At 42.6% G+C, this 24,602-nt stretch overlaps 1 protein-coding gene and 2 long non-coding RNA genes across 5 annotated transcripts; 1 reads left to right on the top strand and 2 right to left on the bottom strand.

Moving 5' to 3' along the window:
- Positions 1-1,828: 1,828 nt before the first annotated feature.
- Positions 1,829-19,667, bottom strand: LOC113146097 (uncharacterized). 3 transcript variants are annotated; one of them, XM_026333370.1, is made up of 8 exons: positions 19,510-19,667; positions 16,355-16,657; positions 15,884-16,219; positions 15,574-15,657; positions 5,262-5,345; positions 4,224-4,376; positions 3,860-3,900; positions 1,829-3,208 (listed from the first exon to the last, which is right to left on the bottom strand). In XM_026333370.1, exons 1-8 carry the CDS (start codon positions 19,547-19,549, stop codon positions 3,077-3,079), a joined length of 1,173 nt encoding a protein of 390 aa, XP_026189155.1. In that variant the 5' UTR covers positions 19,550-19,667; the 3' UTR covers positions 1,829-3,076. The 3 variants fall into 3 exon arrangements, with proteins under 3 accessions (XP_026189155.1, XP_026189156.1, XP_026189157.1); XM_026333371.1 differs by having other exon boundaries at positions 4,224-4,253; XM_026333372.1 differs by lacking the exon at positions 4,224-4,376.
- LOC113146095 (uncharacterized) lies at positions 8,306-8,717 on the top strand. The gene is made up of 2 exons (XR_004463121.1): positions 8,306-8,428; positions 8,649-8,717. It is a non-coding gene; the product is annotated as an uncharacterized LOC113146095 (long non-coding RNA).
- Positions 19,668-22,682: 3,015 nt separating the features above from the next.
- On the bottom strand, positions 22,683-24,337 carry LOC113146102 (uncharacterized). The gene is made up of 3 exons (XR_003297317.1): positions 23,937-24,337; positions 23,573-23,613; positions 22,683-22,919 (listed from the first exon to the last, which is right to left on the bottom strand). It is a non-coding gene; the product is annotated as an uncharacterized LOC113146102 (long non-coding RNA).
- Between the last annotated feature and the right edge of the window lie 265 nt (positions 24,338-24,602).

The following is a 24,602-nucleotide window of genomic DNA, read 5'->3' as shown; positions in this document are numbered from 1 at the left end:
GCACTAGACTCATCAGCAGCCCCACTGAGCTGTGGTGTTCCCCAAGGATCAGGGGGGACTGGTAAGTGGAGGTGTATTAACAGGTTATGACCAAGAGATGTCTACATCTACATCTACAGGCATTGCAATAACCAAAAGAAATAAGTCATTCAGTCATGACTTTATCAAATAAGCAACATCTCAGAGGTCAGGACTTTTTTCTGTTGATCAGATCATGAGAAGCACATAGCATTTTAGTTTTGTCTTGGTTCACTTCTTGTCGTTTTATTTCAGGGTTAAGACAAAAAATAATCTCATGCTTGCTACAGACATGATCATATCAACTTTCTTAACCCTCTCTTCACTGCATATCAGTCGGCGGTATAAATACCTTTAAGAGTTAACCGATTTAAAGCAGTCCATTGTCTGGACCATAACTACAGAGACAGAGCTCAGCCTCGTGTCCTCAGGCAGAAAAGTTTCAGCAGACAGGAATCTGTCAAATCCACCAGCCTGAACCCACATCTCACCTGTGTCATATTCTGTTACATTGCTGCCACCTGCTGGACCAGTCAGTTATAGCACTGTGCTGGAAACCTCTAAACCTTTCCTTTGGAATTGAAAAAACAAACCATTCTTTCTCAGCTCTTTAAGATCTCTCCCCTCCCTGATCCACAGACTACCACCTGCATTCCACTGACACTGCTGTTTCTGACTCCTCACATTATCTGGTTTAACGCTTTCCTATGATACAGGGTATCTGCAGGTTTCTAAGAGCTAGATTTAAGACTGTTTAAGACCTTTTTAATACCACGCTGAATGAAATTTAAGACCAGTTTTTTTTAGAAATAAAATAAAACATCCCACAATACAACCAATTACCATAACACACTGTTTATTGATATAAACTGTTTACACACCGTTTGATTTATTGAGTAAAACAAAAATAAAACGCCAGGTGTTTTCCGACAGGTTTCCGCAACCGCTTTGTCTTATTCACACCGCATGTGGGTCTCCAAAGCTTTCCTACCCATTGTTCCCGAGTTTTAATTTTTTTTTGCACAGCCTGCACCGGACCTCGAACACGTTGCCACTAACTGGACTTAACCACGGCGCAAAATTAGGGTTTTGTAACCAATTGTCATTAAATTTACATTTACCCATGGCAAAAGACTAATGCTGAAACTTTGCCGCAGTTCACGAGCTGCCGGAAAGCATGTGTTAAATGAACTCCCCTCAAACGCGTATTTTAGTTGGTTCTGCCTATTTCGTTCTGTGTAGCAAATACGCGAAAGGCTTTTAAACTGACTTCAAGGTGAAAATAAAATCTTCTTTATGGGGTCGGTTAGATTTCATTTTAAGACCTTTGAAACGCGAATTTAAGACATTTTAATGCTAATTAAGGCCTTAGTTTTAATAAAACTAAGATAATTAAGACTTTTTAAGGATCCGCGGACACCCTGTGATATTACATGCATTGTCATTAGGTTTGTGTGGCAACCAGTGGTCTGTTGGACTGACCAGCTCATGTTGTGGAATTTCTAGGCATCCTCACTTCTGGTTGTCCTCACTTACTGGTCCACTGCGTGAGGTTTTAAGAAACTATGTTGGTGCTGGGCTTCTAAATGGATAAAACAGTGGAAACAGCAACACAGTCATAGAGTTTGATGAAAGTGAAACTGAGGCGTCTCTGGCTGAAAAGGAAATGACAAGTGTTCACAGTCAGTAGTGAAGGACAAACAGCAGTGAGTGAAAAGTTAAACTCAGTATCATCTGTTTGTTTATCACCAATTCACTGACTATGAGCTGATAGAATGTCTTTCTATCAGCCTGATAAACAACTGCCTGGAATAATAAGATCAACTTTATTCTAAGAATATGAGCAGTGATCAATAAAACACTGGAAGCCAACTGAACAGAAACATCTACTGATTATAGATTCACACACATCATCATCTATCACTTCTTCCTGCTATCCAGGGTCACAGGGGGCAGGACCCAATCCCAGCATGCAGTGGGTGAGAGGCAGGTCACATGTACGGGCAATTTAGAGTCACCAACCAACCTAACCTGCATGTGTTTGGACTGTGGGAAGAGAAAACCCACACAGACACAGGGACAACATGCAGACTCCACACTGAAAGGCCCCTGGTCCACCAGTGTTCAGATCCGCAACCTGCTGCTGTGAGGAGACAGTGTGACACACCACAGTCTTCACATCATCACAATCTTAGCACGTGAAAAACAAAATTCATGTCCAAAACAGGAAGTCAAGAATCCATCATGAAACTAAACACATAGCAACACACACTGTTTTCTGCAGCCAGGTATGTTCCCATTGAGCTGCAGTTTCATGTCTGCTTGATTTTTCATGTAAAAGTCAATAAGACAAAACTGGAAAACTGAACCCACTTTTCTGCTGCTGTAGAATTTAGACCTGCCCAATGAGCCCAGTAGCATTTGGATAACCAGTGGATTGCTGGGCTTGGGTTGGGTGTGAGCTAAATACTGTCTCCAGTTCACAGCCCTGAGCTGGAGCTGAGCTGGAAGGCAAAGGTTGCAGTTTATCAGCTAAGCCATCCACCTGTGGTCAAGGGCTGTGGGTGGTGAGCCAGAGACTGAGCTGAAATGAGTTTCCTCTGTCAGACTTCAGGGCTCAGTCTCAGAGGATGAGGAGCTCAAACGTCTTTTGAAAGGAGCCAGGTGAGTCAGGTGTCTGAGTAGGATCCTCCAGGGTAACTTACACTAAAGCTTTTTTTGGGCATGGCCACCTGGTAGGAGACCCTGGGCCAACCCAGAATATGCTGCAGAGACTGTCTATCTGACCTGGCCAGAGGGTGGGTGTCTCAGGCTTCTCCAGGAGGAGCTGGATAACAATGAGAGGAACATCTGAGACAACCTGCTGAATCTACTGCCACTGATTTCAGATAAGCAGCAGAAAAAGCATGAATAATTATAAATTCACATTGACAGATAAAAAGTCAGATTTTATTAAAGCGAATTCAATTTTTGATTATTGATGATGGAACTGGAAAAATCAATCTGACCAATATTACATAGACCACGCTGAGTTTTCCAGGTACAGAACCACAAAGTTTCATGCGTGCTTTGTCTGTGTGAGAGTGGAGTAGATCTGGTCCTTGTCCCTAGTAGCTGGGTGGAGGCTCAGGTAGGTGGATTCTTCACCTGTGGGGACTGGAGGTTGGTTCTCATAATCCAAGCTGTCAATCTAAAAAACAGCCAAACATTTGACAGAATAAAAGCACAACTCAGTGAGAGATTTTAACATTGTTTCCAGGTCAGTAAGCCAACAGGTTTGTACATAGACGAGACCAATGTTTTCTACTCAGCTGAAAATACAAGAAACAAAAGAAAGTGCATTATGGTTTAGTTTCTGTTTACATTTTTGTCTAAAGTGAAACTTCAGCCGCTGTAACTGTTTCTGTCCTAGCTGAGAAACACTTCCAGATGCAGCGTCTCTCCTTGAACACTGGACACTGAAATAAGGATCAGCTCAAACAGTACAGTAATGAAAGAATCCTCACTTGATTGGATTTACTTTAGTCAACACCAATCAGTAAACAACATGTCAGGATCTTTCCTGGTACAAATCCTCAGGACATGATCACTATGTTCACTGTTAAAAACCAGAATTTCAGCAACAGAAAAAGCTGAAAATGAAAAATATTTGTGCTGCTAAATGTTTCCACAGCACTGTAACTGTTTGTTGTTGGTGTCTCCATGTGCAGAAACATTTTTCTGTCTGTCTTGGGTTCTATCTTTCTGCAAACTGACCTGTCACTCTGGGGTTTGACTGTTTTACTGAAGCAGCAGTGAGAGGAAGCAGCGAATCAAAAAAAAAAAAAAAAAAAAAAGTCACCTGCATGTTGGTGCCGTCTGGGTTTCCTCGGGTGGTCAAACCTGTCAAACACACAAAGTCATTACTGAAAGTGCAAACAATGCTGGAAGGTCACTCGTACTGTGATAAAGCAAAAGGAAGACAAGCAGCCATAAAATAACCATGATGCCTGAAGGGACAACCAAACACTGTGGGGACTGTAGTTCTACAACAACAAATCCTCATCAAACAGAGATGGTTTATTCTCCAGGTTGGTTTGACTTCACACCTGGACTGAATAGGCTCATTAGTGGACGCGAAAACAGAGGAGGGTTCTAAGGATCTAATGTTCGGCTCATGGTGAGAAGGTTTAGTTGTTAATACTGTGTGTTTCCTGATGACTCACCACAGGGCCTGGGACGCCTCCTAATCCAAACTATCAGCACAGCCAGGGATGAGAGGGTGATCACGATGACCAGAACCAGAACCACAGCGGTGGATGATATGGATTCAGAGGTGTGATATGGGATAAGTAGTTCTGTGGTATAATCTTGAATGGCTTTATAATTAATGAAAGATGAAGATAATGATAAAAACAAATACTGGATCAGAAAATGTGATAGTCTGAAAATGTCATCTCAGGAAAGATGTGACAGCCACATCTTCAGAAACCAGGACCAGGGTAGAATCACACAGGAACATGAATAACCAGGGACGCTTTGAAATCCCAAACATGAAGAAGAATGGCACTAATGCGTGTGTAGAGATGACATGATACAGCCCAGAGGTCGATCAGTGATCCAAAAATGCTCATTTAAAATAAAACTTATAAAATTATTATAATTGCCATGAAATTCATTCCAGAACCGTCCCTAGATGTACCTGAATAGACCATAAGGCTGTAAATATCCTTCTGAAGTCAGCTGAAGTGGTTGAACTAGTGAAGCTTTATATTGATTCAAACAAAGCCTGTTGTGATGTTTCCAAGTCAGTGACATCAGCACAATTCAATTCAGTTCATTTGTACAGCACCAAAAAAATCATCTCAAGGCACTTTACATAGAAATCCAACACATCCCTCTTGACAAACAGAAAGGAAGAAAAGTCAGTTCCATTTGTTATCCTAGCAAATATGGTTGGTAAAGTCAATGAATGTTTGAGTGTTTTGGTCATTGAGAGTCAAATACACAGTAATGTGCATGTGGTTTTAAATGAACTGTGATCAGAACAAATGGTCATATGGTTTTTACACTAAACATCAGCTTCTTAAAACATCTGCTGCATTAAAGTGAGATTTGATTGAGCCAACCATGAAGGGGCTTCAGATCTCTTTACCTGGACACCTGGTTGAGACCAGCATGAATGAGAACTGCACAAACATCAGCTGTCAGAAAGCTGTTAATCATCTCTGCCCAATTCAATGTCAGACCCTGTGTGGACGTACCTCCAGCTGTGTGCTGCTGCTCTTTAACAGCTGTGGATGTTGATGGGACTGATGTTGACAAAGATCCAGGAGTCTCGTGTGGAGCTGTGGACACATAGAAACCAGAACCAGCTGAGACAAAGAAATCCTGAAGAGAGGGACGAGGTGATTCCTGAGCTTTTACGCTGCTTCAGAAAAACTGATCTGAAATAAGTTTTTCATTTTCAAATACTCAGCAAAACACTTTAAATCTAAGAACATGTTTGGCACTTCAGGTGTTCAAAGTGCAGCTGTCAGTGAATGGTACAAAGATGTGATCCACAGTCACACTGGGAACTGCCCAGTTCACCCAGTCTGTGACTGCACCAGTTCACAGAAACTCACCATCAACAACAGTGATTCCAAACTCCACATATGGAGCTGATGACACCCCACACCTGTACCGTCCTGAGTCAGACTTGATCAGCTCAGTGATGCTCACAGAAAAATGTCCTCCTTCATATTTGATGCTGTATCTGCTGCTCTGAGCTCTGACATAATTAGTTTGGATGAGAATGTTCCCGATACAGGGATCCTTACAGAACGTCTTCCTGTTTGTCTGAAAAGTCTCAGAACATTTCACTGTGATTTGTCCTCCTGTAGTTCCTATATAGGTGGTGCTACTTCTGTTAAACTTAAATTAGGAAAATATACTAGTTTACTTTGTGTGTACTTATCAAAGATATCCTAAATAAAATTATACAGTGTACACTTACAGTACACTACACAGCATACCAGTGTGTGTGGGTAGACTGGAGAGATTTCCCAGCATGCCCCAAGGATAGAAACTGTGTATTTGTATTGACTCCAGTGATTTTGGAGCACATTTTGACTATGCTGTGAAGTTTGTTTTTATCTTTTATTGACAAGCCCTTAAACCAACATATAAAAGGAAAAGTGAGAAGACTGTCAATAAAAGAACCATTAAAAAATGTCAAAATTCTCCTTTTTACATTAAAAGAGTTCAGTTTTCTCACCAAGTACATCCTTTGCTGAGCCTGTTTAACAATGGAGTCTGTGTTTGTGTCAAACTTCAGTTTAGAGTCAATCCAGGTGCCAAGATAATTGTATGTGTCCACAATCTGGACATCTTTCCCGTGTATGACACTAACCCCCTGTGCTGCGTTACATCTAAAATCGATAATCATATCTTTTGTGAACATTGAGGTCAAGGTGGTTCTCATCACACCATTGCACAAAATCCTTTAGAACCAGGCCATGGTCAGTATCTGCACCTTTGAGTAAGGACACAAGGACAGCATCATTAGAGAACTTCACTAAAAACCTGTTCTCCTGAGAGGACCTGCAGCTGTCTGTATACATTATAAACAAAAGTGGTGACAGCACAAAGCCCTGGGGTGATCCTGTGTTTGTGATTGAGGGTGTGGACTTCCGCCCATTTACCAAAATCTGCTGGACCCTGCTAGTGAGAAAATTCAGAATCAACATCAGAAGCTGGTCAGGGAAATTAAAATCAGAAGCAAGTCTTTGGATCAAGATATGAGGCTGCATTTTATTAAATGTGGAAGAAAAGTCTGCGAATAAAAGTCTTGCCAGAGTGCCAGGGTTTAAGGTGTTTATACAAGGAGTTTAATAAAAAGAGTTTAGCATCTTCCATACCCTTATTTTATTGGTAGGCAAATTGCAGTGGATCAAGTCTACCTTCTGTAAAGGACAAAATATAATTTAAAAAAAATTTCTAAAAACTTTTCATAACAAGTGATGTAAGTGCTACTGGTCTGAACTCAGTCAATTCGTTCTACTTATTCGATTTAGGAATGGGTATTACCGTCGACTACTTCCAAAGAGTGGGAATCTGACTGAGATCCGCACAGTTTTGGAAGAGTCTAGTGAAAACCCCACCGAGCTGGGCGGCACAGTGATGCATGGTGCGCCCACAAATGGCATCTGGACCCATAGCTTTCCCAGTCTTAGCCTTCTTGAATAAGACTTCCACTTGTTCCTGGGAAATCATAATTTCCTTAACAGTTCTCAGAGACTCTTTACAAGCAGTTATGCTGTTTGAAATGTCAGACCTTTCAAACCTAGAGATGAATGAGTTTAAAAACACTGGGTAAATCTGAATTGTCCACTCCCTTTACACTGATAGATTTTCTATTTTTATTTTGTTCAATAACGGAGGCCATGTTTTTTATGCCTTGCCAAGCTGCCCTGAGATCTCCACTGCTATATCGAGCTTCAATTTTATCTTTATATTTGAGCTTAGCCTTCCTAATCTCACCACGCACTTCCCTGGAAACCTCCTTCCTCTCCATTTTGTTACCAGCACAGTAGGTCCTTTTCTTTTTGTTTATGATTGATTTCAAATCCTTGTTCACCCTAAGGTTTGTTATTCGGAAAAATTAACCACCTTTTTAGATGGGATAATGGAATCAACAACAAAATGTGATACAAGAAGAAACAGAGTCACACAGCTCATTAATGTCATCACATGCATCAGAAAAACAGTCCCAACCTGTGCAGTCAAAACAGGCTCTAAGAGTAGAGATGTTGTCCTCCGACCAGCATTTCTCTGATTTCTCTACTCGAGGGAGGCGCCTAAAAGCAGGTATGTACCGGGCCATGAGATACACACAGTTGCGATAGGATGATCCAAGGGGAAGCAGTGACAATGATTTGTATGCGCCCCTCACTGAGCCATAACACAAATCAAGACTAGTGTTCCTGTGTAGTGGTGCAGGTCACATACTGCTCATATGTTTTCAGAGTGTAAATGACCATTAAACCCCCCATTCATTGAATTAGCTTGGCATCTTCGCATCCTCCAGTAGAGGGCGGTGTAGCTTCAAAGACTACTCCATGAAAGATTTCTCAAGAAAGGACTTTATTATTAAATGGAGCCAAATATTACTGAAGAACACTTTATTGAAATATGTTGGCATGATAGAGACTCAATGTGGGACAAATTTAAAGTGAACTTTTATTTTTGTTGGTTTTTGGGTACGTTTTATACCACACATGCCTTTATTTTGAAATCCAGGATACAGGAAATAAAACGGCGATTCCGGTGAGGGTGAACACGGTCGCGCCGAAATTAGAAGTACGCTACACTGAATATATGAAAGTTCAATTTTGGATAACTTAAGTTAAAAAGGTTTCTCTAGCACCTGGCTGATAAAGGGCACAAGGTATCGTTTTCACATTTTTATTTAGCGACTTATAAACAATTTACGTTTATGGTTAATTGAAGTTATGGGCTAACGCTAAGCAGGTAGTTAACAGTCGGTTGTTAGCATAATTGAATTACATATGCATACATATTATTATAGATAATAAGATTTATGCATGTTGTGTATTTTTAGTTGGCAAATGTCTAATTAGTGTATGTTTTGTTCTGTCTTCAATCAGCTCTTACGGTGTTTTACAATCAAAGTGGATTTCGATGGTGTCCTGGAATAAAAGCTTTTGTAAACATCAGTTATCAGAGAGTAAAGTGCATTGGTTCAGCTGGGAATGCTACACAGAGTCTCCTTAAAACGACTATGATTAAAATCCCCAAGGATAAATTTCAGGGGGTCTGGGCATATAGTGTCTAGCCGATGCGTGACGTCACCAATCAGCTGTGCAGCGGGGTGAATGAAAACAATCGTAAAAGAACAGCTGTTGGAACTCACGCGGCAAGTAAAATGGCGGAAGAGAGATAGACAACAATTCAGTGTTGGGACTGCAGATCCCCTCTCGAACAACAACAGTGTTATAGTACCTCTTGTTAATATAGCAGCAGGCGCCACCACCACGCTGCTTTTTGGTGATCTCTGGTAATTGTGGTGTCGTGTATAATGGAACATATATATGACTAAGTGTAAGGAGGAACCAATGAGGAGTGAGGGGTACATGAGGGGGTGACACACGGTGTGTGGAATAGGGGCTGGAGAATAATAAAAGCGTTTTGTGTTCAGAGAACTCACGAGTACAGAAGTATTCTTCATAAAATACGACATGGTGTCAGAAGTTCTGCAACAGTAACGTGGGTCGAACGACGAGGTCTACCTGAAACGGGACGAGAGGTGAATAAGCGGAAAAATGAGCGGCAGTGGGGATGAACAGAATGAGGAAGGAGTTAGCAGACCGGCTAGCACTCCCAGCGCTACTTTTAGCATCCAACCACCGGAGCCCTTTGATTTTTCCAAACCAACTGAGTGGACAAAATGGATACGTCGATTCGAGAGATTTCGGCAAGCAAGTAATCTCGCAGCCAGCTCTGAGGAAAATCAAGTAAACACTTTGATTTATTGTATGGGAGATGAAGCAGATGACGTTCTGCGCGGCCTGAAACTCAGTGAAGCTGATCAGCGTCAGTACGCTAAAGTAAGAGACGGCTTTCAGTCATTCTTCGTAGTGAAAAAGAACATTGTGTACGAGCGTGCAAGATTTAATATGCGCAAGCAAGGAGCAAATGAGACAGTTGATGCATTTGTCACAGCGCTGTATGCATTAGCAGAACATTGTAACTATGGAGCACTACATGACGAGCTAATCAGAGACAGGATTGTAGTAGGCTTGGTCGACACGCGGCTATCAGAACGCATGCAAATGGAAAAAGACCTAGACCTGGATAAAGCTATTAATATGGCAAGACAATCAGAGGAGATTAAAAAACAGCAAACTACATTGAGGAGTGATGCTAGTGCTGTAAAACTGATAGATGTAAACTCTGTGGACAGACTGTTTAAAGGCAGACATCAGAAAGCAAAGCAAAAGTTCAGCAGATCGAAATACGACGGAGCAAAGCCTCAAAGCAGTCGGAATAAAAACATTGAAGAACCGCAGTGTCACAAATGTGGTGGCATGCCTCACCCTAGACAGGAGTGCCCTGCTAAGGATGCTAAATGCCGTACCTGTGGAAAAAAAGGCCACTACCAACGTGTCTGTTTTGCAAGCAAGGCTGTGCATGGCATTGAGGAAGAGGAGGGAAGTTTCTTCCTTGGTTCTGTGACAATGCATACTGATCCATGGACTGTGGAAATCAGAATGATGGATAAAAATATCACATTCAAGCTGGACACTGGAGCAGATGTCACTGTAGTTTCACAGAAGGAGTTTGCCAACATTTTTCACAATGCGCAGTTGCCGGTGCTTCAGAGGGCAGAGAGACCTCTATTGGGTCCAGGGAGAATTCCACTGGAAGTGACAGGGTTTGTTAGACTTCAGTTGAGAAAAGGAGAAAAGCAGATTACAGAGAAGGTGTATGTGGTCAAAAACCTGACTATGCCTTTGCTCGGACTGCCAGCTATTGTAGCTCTTGGTCTGTTAGCTCGTGTTGACACTATCGACATGGAGACTCTAATGTCAAGCTACCCCAAACTATGTAGCAGCCTAGGTGAGGTTCGACAACCCTATTGTATTAAGCTTAAACCTAATGCTGTGCCCTTCTCGTTGAAGACCCCGAGGAGGATTCCCCTACCATTGATGGGGAAAGTCAAAGAGGAGCTTCAGCGCATGGAAAGCTTGGGCGTAATCACTCGTGTGGAAGAGCCTACTGACTGGTGCGCAGGCATGGTAGTGGTGCCCAAGAAGGACAGCAAAAAAGTACGTTTGTGTGTGGACCTAACTGGCTTGAACAAGTATGTGTGCCGTGAAAAATACATTCTGCCATCAGTAGAACAGAGTCTTGGAACACTTGCTGGTGCTAAAATGTTCAGTAAACTGGACGCCAACATGGGGTTTTGGCAGATACCCCTCACCAAGGATTCAGCAAAGTTTACCACATTCATTACCCCCTTTGGGCGGTTCCACTTCAACCGTCTTCCGTTTGGCATTGCCTCAGCGCCGGAACACTTTCAATGCATGATGGCGGAAGTTACAGAAGGGCTGGAAGGCGTGGTTTGCCACATAGATGATCTACTGGTGTGGGGGCAGGATCAATTAGAACATGACACTCGACTCCATGCAGTGCTGCAAAGACTGGAAAAAGCGGGAATCACCCTAAATGTGGATAAGTGTGAACTCTCCAAGAGTGAGGTGGTCTTTTTGGGTCACATCATTTCTGACTCAGGCATACGACCTGACCCAAGAAAGACAGAGGCCATCAAAGCCATAAAAGAGCCCACTAATGTAAGTGAACTGAGGAGTTTTCTTGGCATGGTGAATCAGCTGGGGAAGTTCATCCCTCAGTTGGCAGAAAAAGACAAGCCACTTCGTGATCTCCTCTCTAAGAAAAACTGTTGGGTTTGGGATGTGGATCAGGCCAGGTCGTTTAAGTCGCTGAAAGGAGCTCTGTCTTCTCCTCCGGTGCTGGCCATGTATGACCCGAACAAACAGACAAAAGTGTCTGCGGATGCATCGTCATATGGCTTGGGCGCCGTTCTTCCGCAACAGTGGGGAGATAAATGGAAGCCTGTGGCCTATGCATCACGTTCACTTACTCCAACTGAACAACGCTACGCACAGGTGGAAAAAGAAGGACTGGCTCTAACCTGGGCATGTGAAAGATTTCGAGATTTCCTCCTAGGAAAACATTTCTGCTTGGAGACTGACCATAAACCACTTGTCAGCTTGTTTGGAGACCAAGCATTAGATCTTCTACCTCTGAGAATTCAGCGGTTCAGGATGAGACTCATGCGGTACTCTTACTACATTGTGCATGTACCAGGAAAGTCACTTTGGACAGCTGACACATTGTCACGTTCGCCTGTGGACTCTCACATGTCCAAAGCCGAACTGGAGTTGATGGAAAGCACTAACATATATGTGGACTGTGTGGTAGAAACCTTACCTGTTAGCCATACATATATGGAAATCATTAAAGAGCAGTTGAAGGCTGATAGTATCTGCTCTCGTGTCATGAAACTGTGTGCTGATGGATGGCCGGTGTATGCAAAACAGGAACCTGCACTGAGAGGCTACTGGCCGGAACGAGCTACACTCACGGTGCAAGATGGATTGCTACTAAAGGATACTAGGCTTGTGATTCCATCCACTATGAGGAATGAGGTGTTGGCGAAGCTGCATGAAGGACACCAAGGTGTGGTGAAATGCAAAGAACGTGCTCGTCAGTCTGTGTGGTGGCCAGGACTCAGTCAGCAGGTCAGTGAAATGGTGCTCAAATGCAGGTCATGTATTCAAGAGCGTCAGAATCCTAAAGAGCCACTCATGACATCTGAGTGCCCTGAAAGACCATGGCAAAAATTAGGGACCGACATGTTTGTACTTGGAGGGAAAATGTACTTGGTTGTGGTTGACTATTTTTCCAGATATGTTGAGATTGCACAGCTATCTAACACTAAGTCAACTGATGTCATTGTTCATCTGAAGTCGATCTTTGCTCGGCATGGGATTCCAGAGGTTCTGATGTCAGATAATGGACCACAGTTTTCTGGTCAAGATTTCACTCATTTTGCATCCACTTATGGGTTCAATCACATTACCAGTAGTCCAAAGTTTCCACAAAGTAACGGAGAAGCTGAACGTGCAGTACAGACAGTGAAAGGTCTCCTGAAAAAGGCTAGCGATCCTTATCTGGCTCTGCTCGCCTACAGAGCTACCCCTCTCCAGAGTGGTTTCAGTCCGGCTCAGCTGCTTATGGGGCGACGTCTTCGTACCACTGTGCCGACTCTTCCCTCCCAGCTGGACCCAGCATTGCCTGATATGCATGTTTTTGCTCGTAAGGAGAAGGAGAAGAGGATAATGGATACTGAATACTACAACAGGAGACATCGTGCAAGACCTCTCAGTGATTTGGTACCAGGAGAGCACGTATGGATCACTGATGCTAAAGAATCTGGGACTGTGCTGCAGAATCACACCAGTCCAAGGTCGTATCTGGTGGATGTACCTAATGGTGTGGTGAGACGCAATCGTCAGCATCTGATACCTCTACACACTCATACAAGTGAAGGAGCAGCTTTGGAGCAACAGGAACGGCCAAAGACAATCACTGAACAAGTTTCTGTATCACCTGAGAAAATAGCTTCAAAGGCATCTGGTGTGACAGCTACTCCGAGGACCAGGTCTGGGAGAGCGATAGTCAAACCAGATAGACTGAATCTGTGAACTGAGAAAAATGGAAAGAGGAGCTCTAACATAAAGATGGTCTGATATTGCTTTATGTATGTGAATAGGAACGAGTTGATGGTGATGTTTTGCACATTAAGAAACTTGAATGAGGTACAGAATAGTTCAGACAGTTTAAGTGTATTTGAGTAATAAGAGTTAATTGTTATAACGTTTTCTTTCCTACAGGATTTAGATAGGAACAGGCCTTCATCAAAAGAGGCAGAATAATCCTCTAAGGTCTGGTGAGACAAAGGTAGTCTACCCTTTGTTCTCTAAAAAAGGGGAGATGTGGTGTCGTGTATAATGGAACATATATATGACTAAGTGTAAGGAGGAACCAATGAGGAGTGAGGGGTACATGAGGGGGTGACACACGGTGTGTGGAATAGGGGCTGGAGAATAATAAAAGCGTTTTGTGTTCAGAGAACTCACGAGTACAGAAGTATTCTTCATAAAATACGACAGTAATCGATCCATTTTGAGCGGAGCACCAAACCCCCTCACCGACAAATCTTCATCTCGACCAGAGTCATTAAGCCAGGATTCCGTAAAGACAAGTAAACAAGCGTTTCTGATTCATTTTTAGCGACAGAGTCCGCTAACGATTCGCGCTGCGGTAGCATTTTTCGACAAAGCAGCAAGACCCGACAGAACACCGGATCGTGGCAGCCTGCTACGGTCCTGCAGGCCCATACGTTTGAGTCTTCGGCATATTCCTCCCTCCCCTATTTCCGGGGATTGTTTATGTTTGGCGACTGCATGACAAAGCTCCGGTGGGATATTTGGTGGCTGCACGACACCATCAATGGATAACCGGAATTCCAATTGCGACTCCTTGGGAGGGCACCATCGCACAGAGCACTAGTTTCGTTTCCCGCCTGTAGTACGAGAGACAGTCCACAGAACAGCAAAAGAATGTAAAGTTTTAGCAACCACATGGTCTTTTTAAAGCTGAAGGGACACGCACATCACACTCATCACTCATCACTCATCCTTTCCCTGATGGCTTACAGAGCCACACCCACTTCTTTGACAGGAGTTAGTCCAGCAGAACTGATGGGTATGCAAAAAACAAACCACCTTGCCCACCTTGCAGAACATCCTGAAACCAAACTGGCCTGATGAGGAAAAGATCAGACAGGCCGACTCTGCAGCCAAGCAGAAGAAAGCCTACTACTATAGCCATAGGAATGGAGTAAGGGTTCTACCTCCACTGAACTTGGGAGACCCTGTGCTTACAAAGCTGGATGGTCAAAAACAGTAGACTCCAGCTCTTCTCGAATGTCCTATCTTGTGGAGACAGGTGAGTGCTACAGGAGGAACAGGTGCCATCTGCAATCCACATTATAATTGCCATGAAATACATTCCAGAACCGTCCCTAGATGTACCTGAATAGACCATAAGGCTTTAAATATCCTTCTGAGGTCAGCTGAAGTGGTTCAACTAGTGAAGCTTTATATTGATTCAAACAAAGCCTGTTGTGATGTTTCCAAGTCAGCGACATCAGCACAATTCAATTCAGTTCATTTGTACAGCACCAAAAAAATCATCTCAAGGCACTTTACATAGAAATCCAACACATCCCTCTTGACAAACAGAAAGGAAGAAAAGTCAGTTCCATTTGTTATCCTAACAAATATGGTTGGTAAAGTCAATGAATGTTTGAGTGTTTTGGTCATTGAGTCAAATACACTGTAATGTGCATGTGGTTTTAAATGAACTGTGATCAGAACAAATGGTCATATGGTTTTTACACTAAACATCAGCTTCTTAAAACATCTGCTGCATTAAAGTGAGATTTGATTGAGCCAACCATGAAGTGGCTTCAGATCTCTTTACCTGGACACCTGGTTGAGACCAGCATGAATGAGAACTGGGCAAACATCAGCTGTCAGAAAGCTGTTAATCATCTCTGCCCATTTCAAATATGTAATTTTCTCTGTTTTATATATCTTAATATAGTACCTAAGAGAAATAACCTGAAATCTATTGCACATACACAGACATGAACACATTCACCTGAGGGACAAACACAGCCTCTCCACAGTCCCTGAGGCTCATGGGAAATGTAGTATTTATTCATTTAAGCTCTAGTAGCTGAGAGGGGAATAACAGAACAGCTAAACTGTCGTCTGTTCACGTGCCTGAGAAGGTTTCCAGGTGCTGGAAGGAAAATGAGCTGAAACTGCCATAAAGAAGCTTCATCCTCCAGTTACAGGGAAGCTTTTTGTCTGAGGTAAGAATCCACAATATGTCAGATATGTCATGTGGACGTACCTCCAGCTGTTCGCTGCTGCTCTTTAACAGCTGTGGATGCTGATGGGACTGATGTTGACAAAGGTCCAGGAGTCTCGTGTGGAGCTGTGGACACATAGAAACCAGAACCAGCTGAGACAAAGAAATCCTGAAGAGAGGGATGAGGTGATTCCTGAGCTTTTACGCTGCTTCAGAAAAACTGATCTGAAATACGTTTTTCATTTTCAAATACTCAGCAAAACACTTTAAATCTAAAAACATGTTTGGCACTTCAGGTGTTCAAAGTGCAGCTGTCAGTGAATGGCACAAAGATCCTGCAGCAGACACTCACCATCTGTGACAATCACGTTAAATTCCCAGGATGACGCAGGAAGGAAAGTCCTGTCCAGAGCACAGCTGTACCATCCTGAGTCAGACTGTCTCAGCTGTGTGATGGTCACAAACAGAATGACTCCTCTACCAAACTCTCTTGTATATTCTATGCTGTATCTGTCATTTGTAGCTGAGTCATCTTCTGTTCTAACAAGAACGTCTCCTTCATCACACTCTCCCTTACAGAACAACTTCCTGCTTGCAGGAAAAGCAAAGGAACATGCAACAGTCAGATCTCCTCCAGTCCTTGTGTGGATGGGCCTTCCTGCAGAATCGTAGTCTCCTTCCAGCAGTGCTGTTGGAAACACAAACAAGAGTTACTATCTGTATTTACAGTACTGTAGTCTGACCACAGCAATGTGATCCACAGTCACACTGGGAGCTTCCCAGTTCACCCAGTCTGTGACTGCACCAGTTCTCAGAAACTCACCATCTACAACAGTGATTCCAAACTCCACATATGGAGCTGATGACACCCCACACCTGTACCGTCCTGAGTCAGACTTGATCAGCTCAGTTATGTTCACAGAAAAATGTCCTCGCTCATATTTGATGCTGTATCTGCCGCTGTGAGCTCTGACATCAGTAGTTTGGATGAGAATGTTCCTCTTACAGGGATCCTTACAGAACGTCTTCCAGCTTGTCTGAAAAGACTCAGAACATTTCACTTTGATTTGTCCTCCTGTAGTTCCTATATAGGTGGTGCTTTGTGCTGTGCTTCTGTCCTGCAGAGCTGTGGAGACAGTCAACAACCAGTAGTTAATACCTGTACTTCACACTGGGAGCTGCCCAGTTCACCCAGTCAGTGACTGCCCTCATAAAAAAGAATTTTAAACAAGTTTACTATGAGTATACTTCTTTTAAACTTAAATTAGGAAAATACTACAGTTTACTTTGTATGTACAGTGGGTACGGAAAGTATTCAGACCCCTTTCAATTTTTCACTTTGTGTCATTGCAGCCGTTTCCCAAAATCAAAAAAGTTCATTTTATTTCTCATTAATGTACACTCAGCACCCCATCTTGACAGAAAAAAAAACAGAAATGTAGAAATTTTTGCAAATTTATTAGAAAAGAAAGACTGAAATATCACATGGTCATAAGTATTCAGACCCTGTGCTCAGTATTGAGTAGAAGCACCCTTTTGAGCTAGTACAGCCATGAGTTCGTCTTGGGAATGATGCAACAAGTTTTTCACACCTGGATTTGGGGATCCTCTGCCATTCTTCCTTGCAGATCCTCTCCAGTTCTGTCAGGTTGGATGGTGAATGTTTTTGGACAGCCATTTTCAGGTCTCTCCAGAGATGCTCAATTGGGTTTAGGTCAGGGCTCTGGCTGGGCCAGTCAAGAACGGTCACAGAGTTGTTCCGAAGCCACTCCTTTGTTATTTTAGCTATGTGCTTAGGGTCATTGTCCTGTTGAAAGGTGAACCTTCGGCCCAGTCTGAGGTCCTGAGCACTCTTGGAAGAGGTTTTCTTCCAGGATATCTCGGTACTTGGCCGCATTCATCTTTCCTTCAATTGCAACCAGTCGTCCTGTCCCTGCAGCTGAAAAACACCCCCACAACATGATGCTCCCATCACCATGTTCCACTGTAGGGATTGTATTGGGCAGGTGATGAGCAGTGCCTGGTGTTCTCCACACATACCGCTTAGAATTAACGCCAAAAAGTTCAATCTTGGTCTCATCAGACCAGAAAATCTTATTTCTCATAGTCTGGGAGTCCTTCATGTGTTTTTTGGCAAACTCTATGCAGGCTTTCATGTGTGATCTTTGGGTTCTTCTTTACCTCTCTCACCAAGGCTCTTCTCCCACGATTGCTCAGTTTGGCTGGACGGCCAGGTCTAGGAAGAGTTCTGGTCGTCCCAAACTTTTTCCATTTGAGGATTATGGAGGCCACTGTGCTCTTAGGAACCTTGAGTGCTGCAGAAATTCTTTTGTAACCTTGGCCAGATCAGTGCCTTGCCACAATTCTGTCTCTGAGCTCCTTGGGCAGTTCGTTCGACCTCATGATTCTCATTTGCTCTGACATGCACTGTGAGCTGTAAGGTCTTATATAGACAGGTGTGTGCCTTTCCTAATCAAGTCCAATCAGTTTAATTAAACACAGCTGGACTCCAATGAAGGAGCAGAAATATCTCAAGGAGGATCAGAAGAAATGGACAGCATGTGAGTTAAATATGAGTGTCACTGCAAAGGGTCTGAATACTTATGACCATGTGATATTTCAGTTTTTCTTTTTTAATAAATTTGCAAAAATTTCTACATTTCTGTTTTTTTCTGTCAAGATGGGGTGCTGAGTGTACATTAATGAGAAATAAAATGAACTTTTTTGATTTTGGCAAATGGCAGCAATGACACAAAGAGTGAAAAATTTAAAGGGGTCTGAATACTTTCCGTACCCACTGTACTTAAAGATATACAAAACAAAATTATACATTGTACACTTACAGTACACTATACAGCATACCAGTGTGTGTGTGTAGACTGGAGAGATTTCCCAGCATGCCCCAAGGATAGAAAGTGTGTATTTTCATATTATTCAGTTCTGTTCCTTTTGTGGTGTGTGTATGTGAGACAGTGTATGTGTTTATTTCATTAATGTTGAACTTATTTTGACCTGCTTGTCAGATTAAAAGAGAATCTGTTCAAACTGTGAAGTTTTCATATCTTTCCATCCAGGCCAGTACCTGATATACTGCAGTTACACATAGTTGTTATGGCTTATTGCTAAAGACATATGCTTTTATAAACAAATCAAAAGGGAAGCATATAATTGGTTCCAGCAGGTTCAATACACAGTACAGTTGAAGTACTTAGATATAAACGATTTGCGTACTCATACTTTTCTACACTTATACCTAATATATACCTAAAAGTATACTTTAAAAACAAAAAAAAGGCCAGTTTAGTCCCAAAACGTCTTAAATGGTACCCTTAAAATAATTAAAATACTACTGTTATATTAATATTAGTATACTTATGACTGAAACTTCATTTTAGTTTACTCCATCAAATAAACTTTAAGTATATTTATTTTTGGTAAGTCTGAGTATCAGTGGGTGTGAATGTGGGATTTAACATGTTTAACATGTTATGTTCTTTCATCACTTTTTGGTCTTCCTGTTTCTGTGTCAAAGCTCCACATCATTTTATGTTTTCATTGCCTCTCTTCTCCTTTTCTCTGCTCAGACCCCAGTAAGTTTGTCAAAAATGGAGTGTGTGTGTCACTGTCAGTAAACACAAAAAGTTAAGACACAGCTCAGCAGCTCTGTGACTTTCATCATCTTCTCTTTCACACAGTTCCCATTTCTCAGAACAGACAGCACCTCTCAGTCAGACCTGAGCTTTGAGCCTGAATGGACAATAAAATAAGCATCTAAAAAGATGACCCTGGACTATGGTAAGTTTTAACCCCAACTCTGAGACAAAAAAAAAGGTTGGTGAAGTGATGGTGAAAATAACTAATTGTGAGATGGAAAAGAAGCAACTATTGTGTAGCTCGCAGCTGACTGATCCTCACCTTTAACCCCATGAACCAAACATGAGAAAGACAGAAAAGTCAGAATAGAGTGGACATACTCACAGAGGAAGAAGAGGATGACCAAAGTGTGAAGAAGTTTCATGTTGAGGCTCCCCTCTTTCTTCTTGACTGACAAACCAGGAACTCTTCACTTCTCTAAATGATTGAGTCCACTCACAGCTCCAGGCTCCTCCCCATCTGCACCAGGATTTACCTTGGAGAACTGAAACTGTCTGTCATAAAGTTACTAAAGATGTTTCATTCATTCTATTTTATTGGATCACACTGAAAAGTGTGTTGGGATCAGGGGCACTGCACTAGACTCATCAGCAGCCCCACTGAGCTGTGGTGTTCCCCAAGGATCGGGGGGACTGGTAAGTGGAGGTGTATTGACAGGTTATGACCAAGAGATGTCTACATCTACATCTACAGGCATTGCAATAACCAAAAGAAATAAGTCATTCAGTCATGACTTTATCAAATAAGCAACATCTCAGTAGTCAGGACTTTTCTCTGTTGATCAGATCATGAGAAGCACATAGCATTTTAATTTTGTCTTGGTTCAATTCTTGTCATTTTATTTCAGGGTTAAGACAAAAAATAATCTTACGCTTGCTGTATAAATACCTTTAAGAGTTAACCGATTTAAAGCAGTCCATGGTCTGGACCATAACTACAGAGACAGAGCTCAGCCTCGTGTCCTCAGGCAGAAAAGTTTCAGCAGACAGGAATCTGTCAAATCAACCAGCCTGAACCCACATCTCACCTGTGTCATATTCTGTTACATTGCTGCCACCTGCTGGACCAGTCAGTTATAGCACTGTGCTGGAAACCTCAAAACTTTTCCTTTCAGATTGAAAAAACAAACCATTCTTTCTCAGCTCTTTAAGATCTCTCCCCTCCCTGATCCACAGACTACCACCTGCATTCCACTGACACTGCTGTTTCTGACTCCTCACATTATCTGGTTTAATGCTTTCCTACGATAATACATGCATTGTCATTAGGTTTGTGTGGCAACCAGTGGTCTGTTGGACTGACCAGTACATATTGTGCTATTTCTGGGCATCCTCACTTCTGGTTGTCCTCACTTACTGGTCCACTGCGTGAGGTTTTAAGAAGCTATGTTGGTGCTGGGCTTCTAAATGGATAAAACAGTGGAAACAGCAACACAGTCATAGAGTTTGATGAAAGTGAAACTGAGGCGTCTCTGGCTGAAAAGGAAATGACAAGTGTTCACAGTCAGTAGTGAAGGACAAACAGCAGTGAGTGAAAAGTTAAACTCAGTATCATCTGTTTGTTTATCACCAATTCACTGACTATGAGCTGATAGTATGTCTTTCTATCAGCCTGATAAACAACTGCCTGGAATAATAAGATCAACTTTATTCTAAGAATATGAGCAGTGATCAATAAAACACTGGAAGCCAACTGAACAGAAACATCTACTGATTATAGATTCACACACATCATCATCTATCACTTCTTCCTGCTATCCAGGGTCACAGGGGGCAGGACCCAATCCCAGCATGCAGTGGGTGAGAGGCAGGTCACATCTACGGGCAATTTAGAGTCACCAACCAACCTAACCTGCATCTGTTTGGACTGTGGGAAGAGAAAACACACAGACACAGGGAACACATGCAGACTCCACACAGAAAGGCCCCGGGTCCACCAGTGTTCAGACCCGCAACCTGCTGCTGTGAGGCGACAGTGTGACACACCACAGTCTTCACATCATCACAATCTTAGCACGTGAAAAACAAAATCCATGTCCAAAACAGGAAGTCAAGAATCCATCATGAAACTAAACACATAGTAACACACACTGTGTTTTCTGCAGCCAGGTATGTTCCCATTGAGCTGCAGTTTCATGTCTGCTTGATTTTTCATGTAAAAGTCAATAACGCAAAACTGGAAAACTGAACCCACTTTTCTGCTGCTGTAGAATTTAGACCTGCCCAATGAGCCCAGTAGCATTTGGATAACCAGTGGATTGCTGGGCTTGGGTTGGGTGTGAGCTAAATACGGTGTCTCCAGGTCACAGTTCTGAGCTGGAGCTGAGCTGGAAGGCAAAGGTTAAAGTTTATCAGGTGATCGCTCCACCTGTGGTCAGAGGTTGTGGGTGGTGAGCCAGAGACTGAGCTGAAATGAGTTTCCCCTGTCAGGCTTCAGGGCTCAGTCTCAGAGGATGAGGAGCTCAAACGTCTTTTGAAAAGAGCCAGGTGAGTCAGGTGTGTTATGACCCTAGGGGTCATTGGGTGTGTGGTTGTGTGTTGTTGGCTCTCCCCTCCCCATTTCGAGTGTGTGTATGTGTGTGTATCGGATGCTGGAGTGGGCGTGGACTCGAGGACGTAGATTGGACTTCCGGGATTGGTCCAACACTTCCCGGAAGGAAGATAAGAAGCCCACGGACTACTGTTCAGGAGAGCTATTTCTCCCACCTTTGCCATTCCCAGCTATTTTGATAAAGACTTCGATTTCGTAAATTAGTTAGTTAGAGATTAGGTTTTTGTTTCGTTTAGAGGACTTAGTATTGATAGGATTTTCGTTGTTTAGATTAGAAATATTTAGATTCGTAGGTTACGTTTGTGTTTTGTTTTCTCCTGTTTGTTTTAGGAGTTTCCAGGCTAGCGACCTGTGATTTTGTGTTGTTTCTTTTGATTGATATTATAGGGCTGTTTAGCGTTTTTGTTATTTGATCTTTCGTTTGTTTGATACCATAGGGCTATATTTAGCGTTTGTGTTTGTTTTCCTGTATTCGTATACTATCGTAGGGCTCACGGAGCGTTTTGTTTGTGTTGTACATTTCTGTATTGTATTCTGTGTTTCAACAGAATAAATATTCGTGTTAATTGTAGTTCGTCTAGTTCGTATTTGTTGAGAGTGGAAGAGGTTTGGAGGAAAACTCCACAATCGTGTTACGCTCCGGCAACCCCTAGGCTGGGGCGTAACAGGTGTCTGAGTAGGATCCTCCGGAGTAACTTACACTAAAGCTTTTCTGGGCATGGCCACCTGGTAGGAGACCCTGGGCCAACCCAGAATATGCTGCAGAGACTGTCTATCTGACCTGGCCAGAGGGTGGGTGCCTCAGGCTTCTCCAGGAGGAGCTGGATAACAATGAGAGGAACATCTGAGACAACCTGCTGAACCTACTGCCACTGATTTCAGATAAGCAGCAGAAAAAGCATGAATAATTACAAATTCATATTCACAGATAAAAAGTCAGATTTTATTAAAGCGAATTCAATTTTTGATTATTGATGATGGAACTGGAAAAATCAATCTGACCAATATTACATAGACCACGCTGAGTTTTCCAGGTACAGAACCACAAAGCTTCATGCGTGCTTTGTCTGTGTGAGAGTGGAGTAGATCTGGTCCTTGTCCCTAGTAGCTGGGTGGAGGCTCAGGTAGGTGGATTCTTCACCTGTGGGGACTGGAGATTGGTTCTCATAATCCAAGCTGTCAATCTAAAAAACAGCCAGACATTTGACAGAATAAAAGCACAACTCAGTGAGAGATTTTAACATTGTTTCCAGGTCAGTAAGCCAACAGGTTTGTACATAGACGAGACCAATGTTTTCTACTCAGCTGAAAATACAAGAAACAAAAGAAAGTGCATTATGGTTTGGTTTCTGTTTACATTTTTGTCTAAAGTGAAACTTCAGCCGCTGTAACTGTTTCTTTCCTAGCTGAGAAACACTTCCAGATGCAGCGTCTCTCCTTGAACACTGGACACTGAAATAAGGATCAGCTCAAACAGTACAGTAATGAAAGAATCCTCACTTGATTGGATTTACTTTAGTCAACACCAATCAGTAAACAACATGTCAGGATCTTTCCTGGTACAAATCCTCAGGACATGATCACTATGTTCCCTGTTAAAAACCAGAATTTCAGCAACAGAAAAAGCTGAAAATGAAAAATATTTGTGCTGCTAAATGTTTCCACAGCACTGTTACTGTTTGTTGTTGGTGTCTCCATGTGCAGAAACATTTTTCTGTCTGTCTTGGGTTCTATCTTTCTGCAACCTGACCTGTCACTCTGGGGTTTGACTGTTTTACTGAAGCAGCAGTGAGAGGAAGCAGTGAACCAAAAAAAAAAAAAAAAAAAAAAAAGTCACCTGCATGTTGGTGCCATCTGGGTTTCCTCGGGTGGTCAAACCTGTCCAACACACAAAGTCATTACTGAAAGTCCAAACAATGCTGGAAGGTCACTCATACTGTGATAAAGCAAAAGGAAGACAGGCAGCCATAAAATAACCATGATGCCTGAAGGGACAACCAAACACTGTGGGGACTGTAGTTCTACAACAACAAATCCTCATCAAACAGAGATGGTTTATTCTCCAGGTTGGTTTGACTTCACACCTGGACTGAATAGGCTCATTAGTGGACACGAAAACAGAGGAGGGTTCTAAGGATCTAATGTTCGGCTCTTAGTGAGAAGGTTTAGTTGTTAATACTGTGTGTTTCCTGATGACTCACCACAGGGCCTGGGACGCCTCCTAATCCAAACTATCAGCACAGCCAGGGATGAGAGGGTGATCACGATGACCAGAACCAGAACCACAGCGGTGGATGATATGGATTCAGAGGTGTGATATGGGATAAGTAGTTATTTCTCAGAACAGACAGCACCTCTCAGTCAGACCTGAGCTTTGAGCCTGAATGGACAATAAAATAAGCATCTAAAAAGATGACCCTGGACTATGGTAAGTTTTAACCCCAACTCTGAGACAAAAGAAAAGGTTGGTGAAGTGATGGTGAGAACAACTAACGATGAAATGGAAAAGCAGCAGCTTTTGTGTAGCTCACAGCTGACTGATCCTCACCTTTAACCCCATGAACCAAACATGATAAAGACAGAAAAGTCAGAACAGAGTGGACATACTCACAGAGGAAGAAGAGGCCGATCAAAGTATGAAGAGGTTTCATGTTGAGGATTCTCTCTTTCTTCTTCACTGACAAACCAGGAACTCTTCACTTCTCTAAATGATGGAGTCCACTCACAGCTCCAGGCTCCTCCCCGTCTGCACTAGGTTTTAACTCAGAACTGAAACTGTCCATCATAAAGTTTCTAAAAATCATTTATTCATCTTGTTTTATTGGATCACACTGAAAAGTGTTGGGATCAGGGGCACTGCACTAGAC

Source organism: Mastacembelus armatus, chromosome 7, assembly GCF_900324485.2.
Source record: "Mastacembelus armatus chromosome 7, fMasArm1.2, whole genome shotgun sequence".
NCBI lineage: Eukaryota > Metazoa > Chordata > Actinopteri > Synbranchiformes > Mastacembelidae > Mastacembelus > Mastacembelus armatus.
This window is presented reverse-complemented; position numbering and strand designations above follow the sequence as displayed.

Excerpts from the sequence above, each read along its gene's own strand:
- LOC113146097 (XM_026333370.1), bottom strand. The coding sequence starts at position 19,549 with ATGAAACTTCTTCACACTTTGGTCATCCTCTTCTTCCTCT. Across the intron at positions 16,658-19,509 it reads GGTCATCCTCTTCTTCCTCT|CTCTGCAGGACAGAAGCACA; the intron begins GTGAGTATGTCC and ends CTGTCTCCACAG. Across the intron at positions 3,901-4,223 it reads GAGGCGTCCCAGGCCCTGTG|GTTTGACCACCCGAGGAAAC; the intron begins GTGAGTCATCAG and ends TGTGTTTGACAG.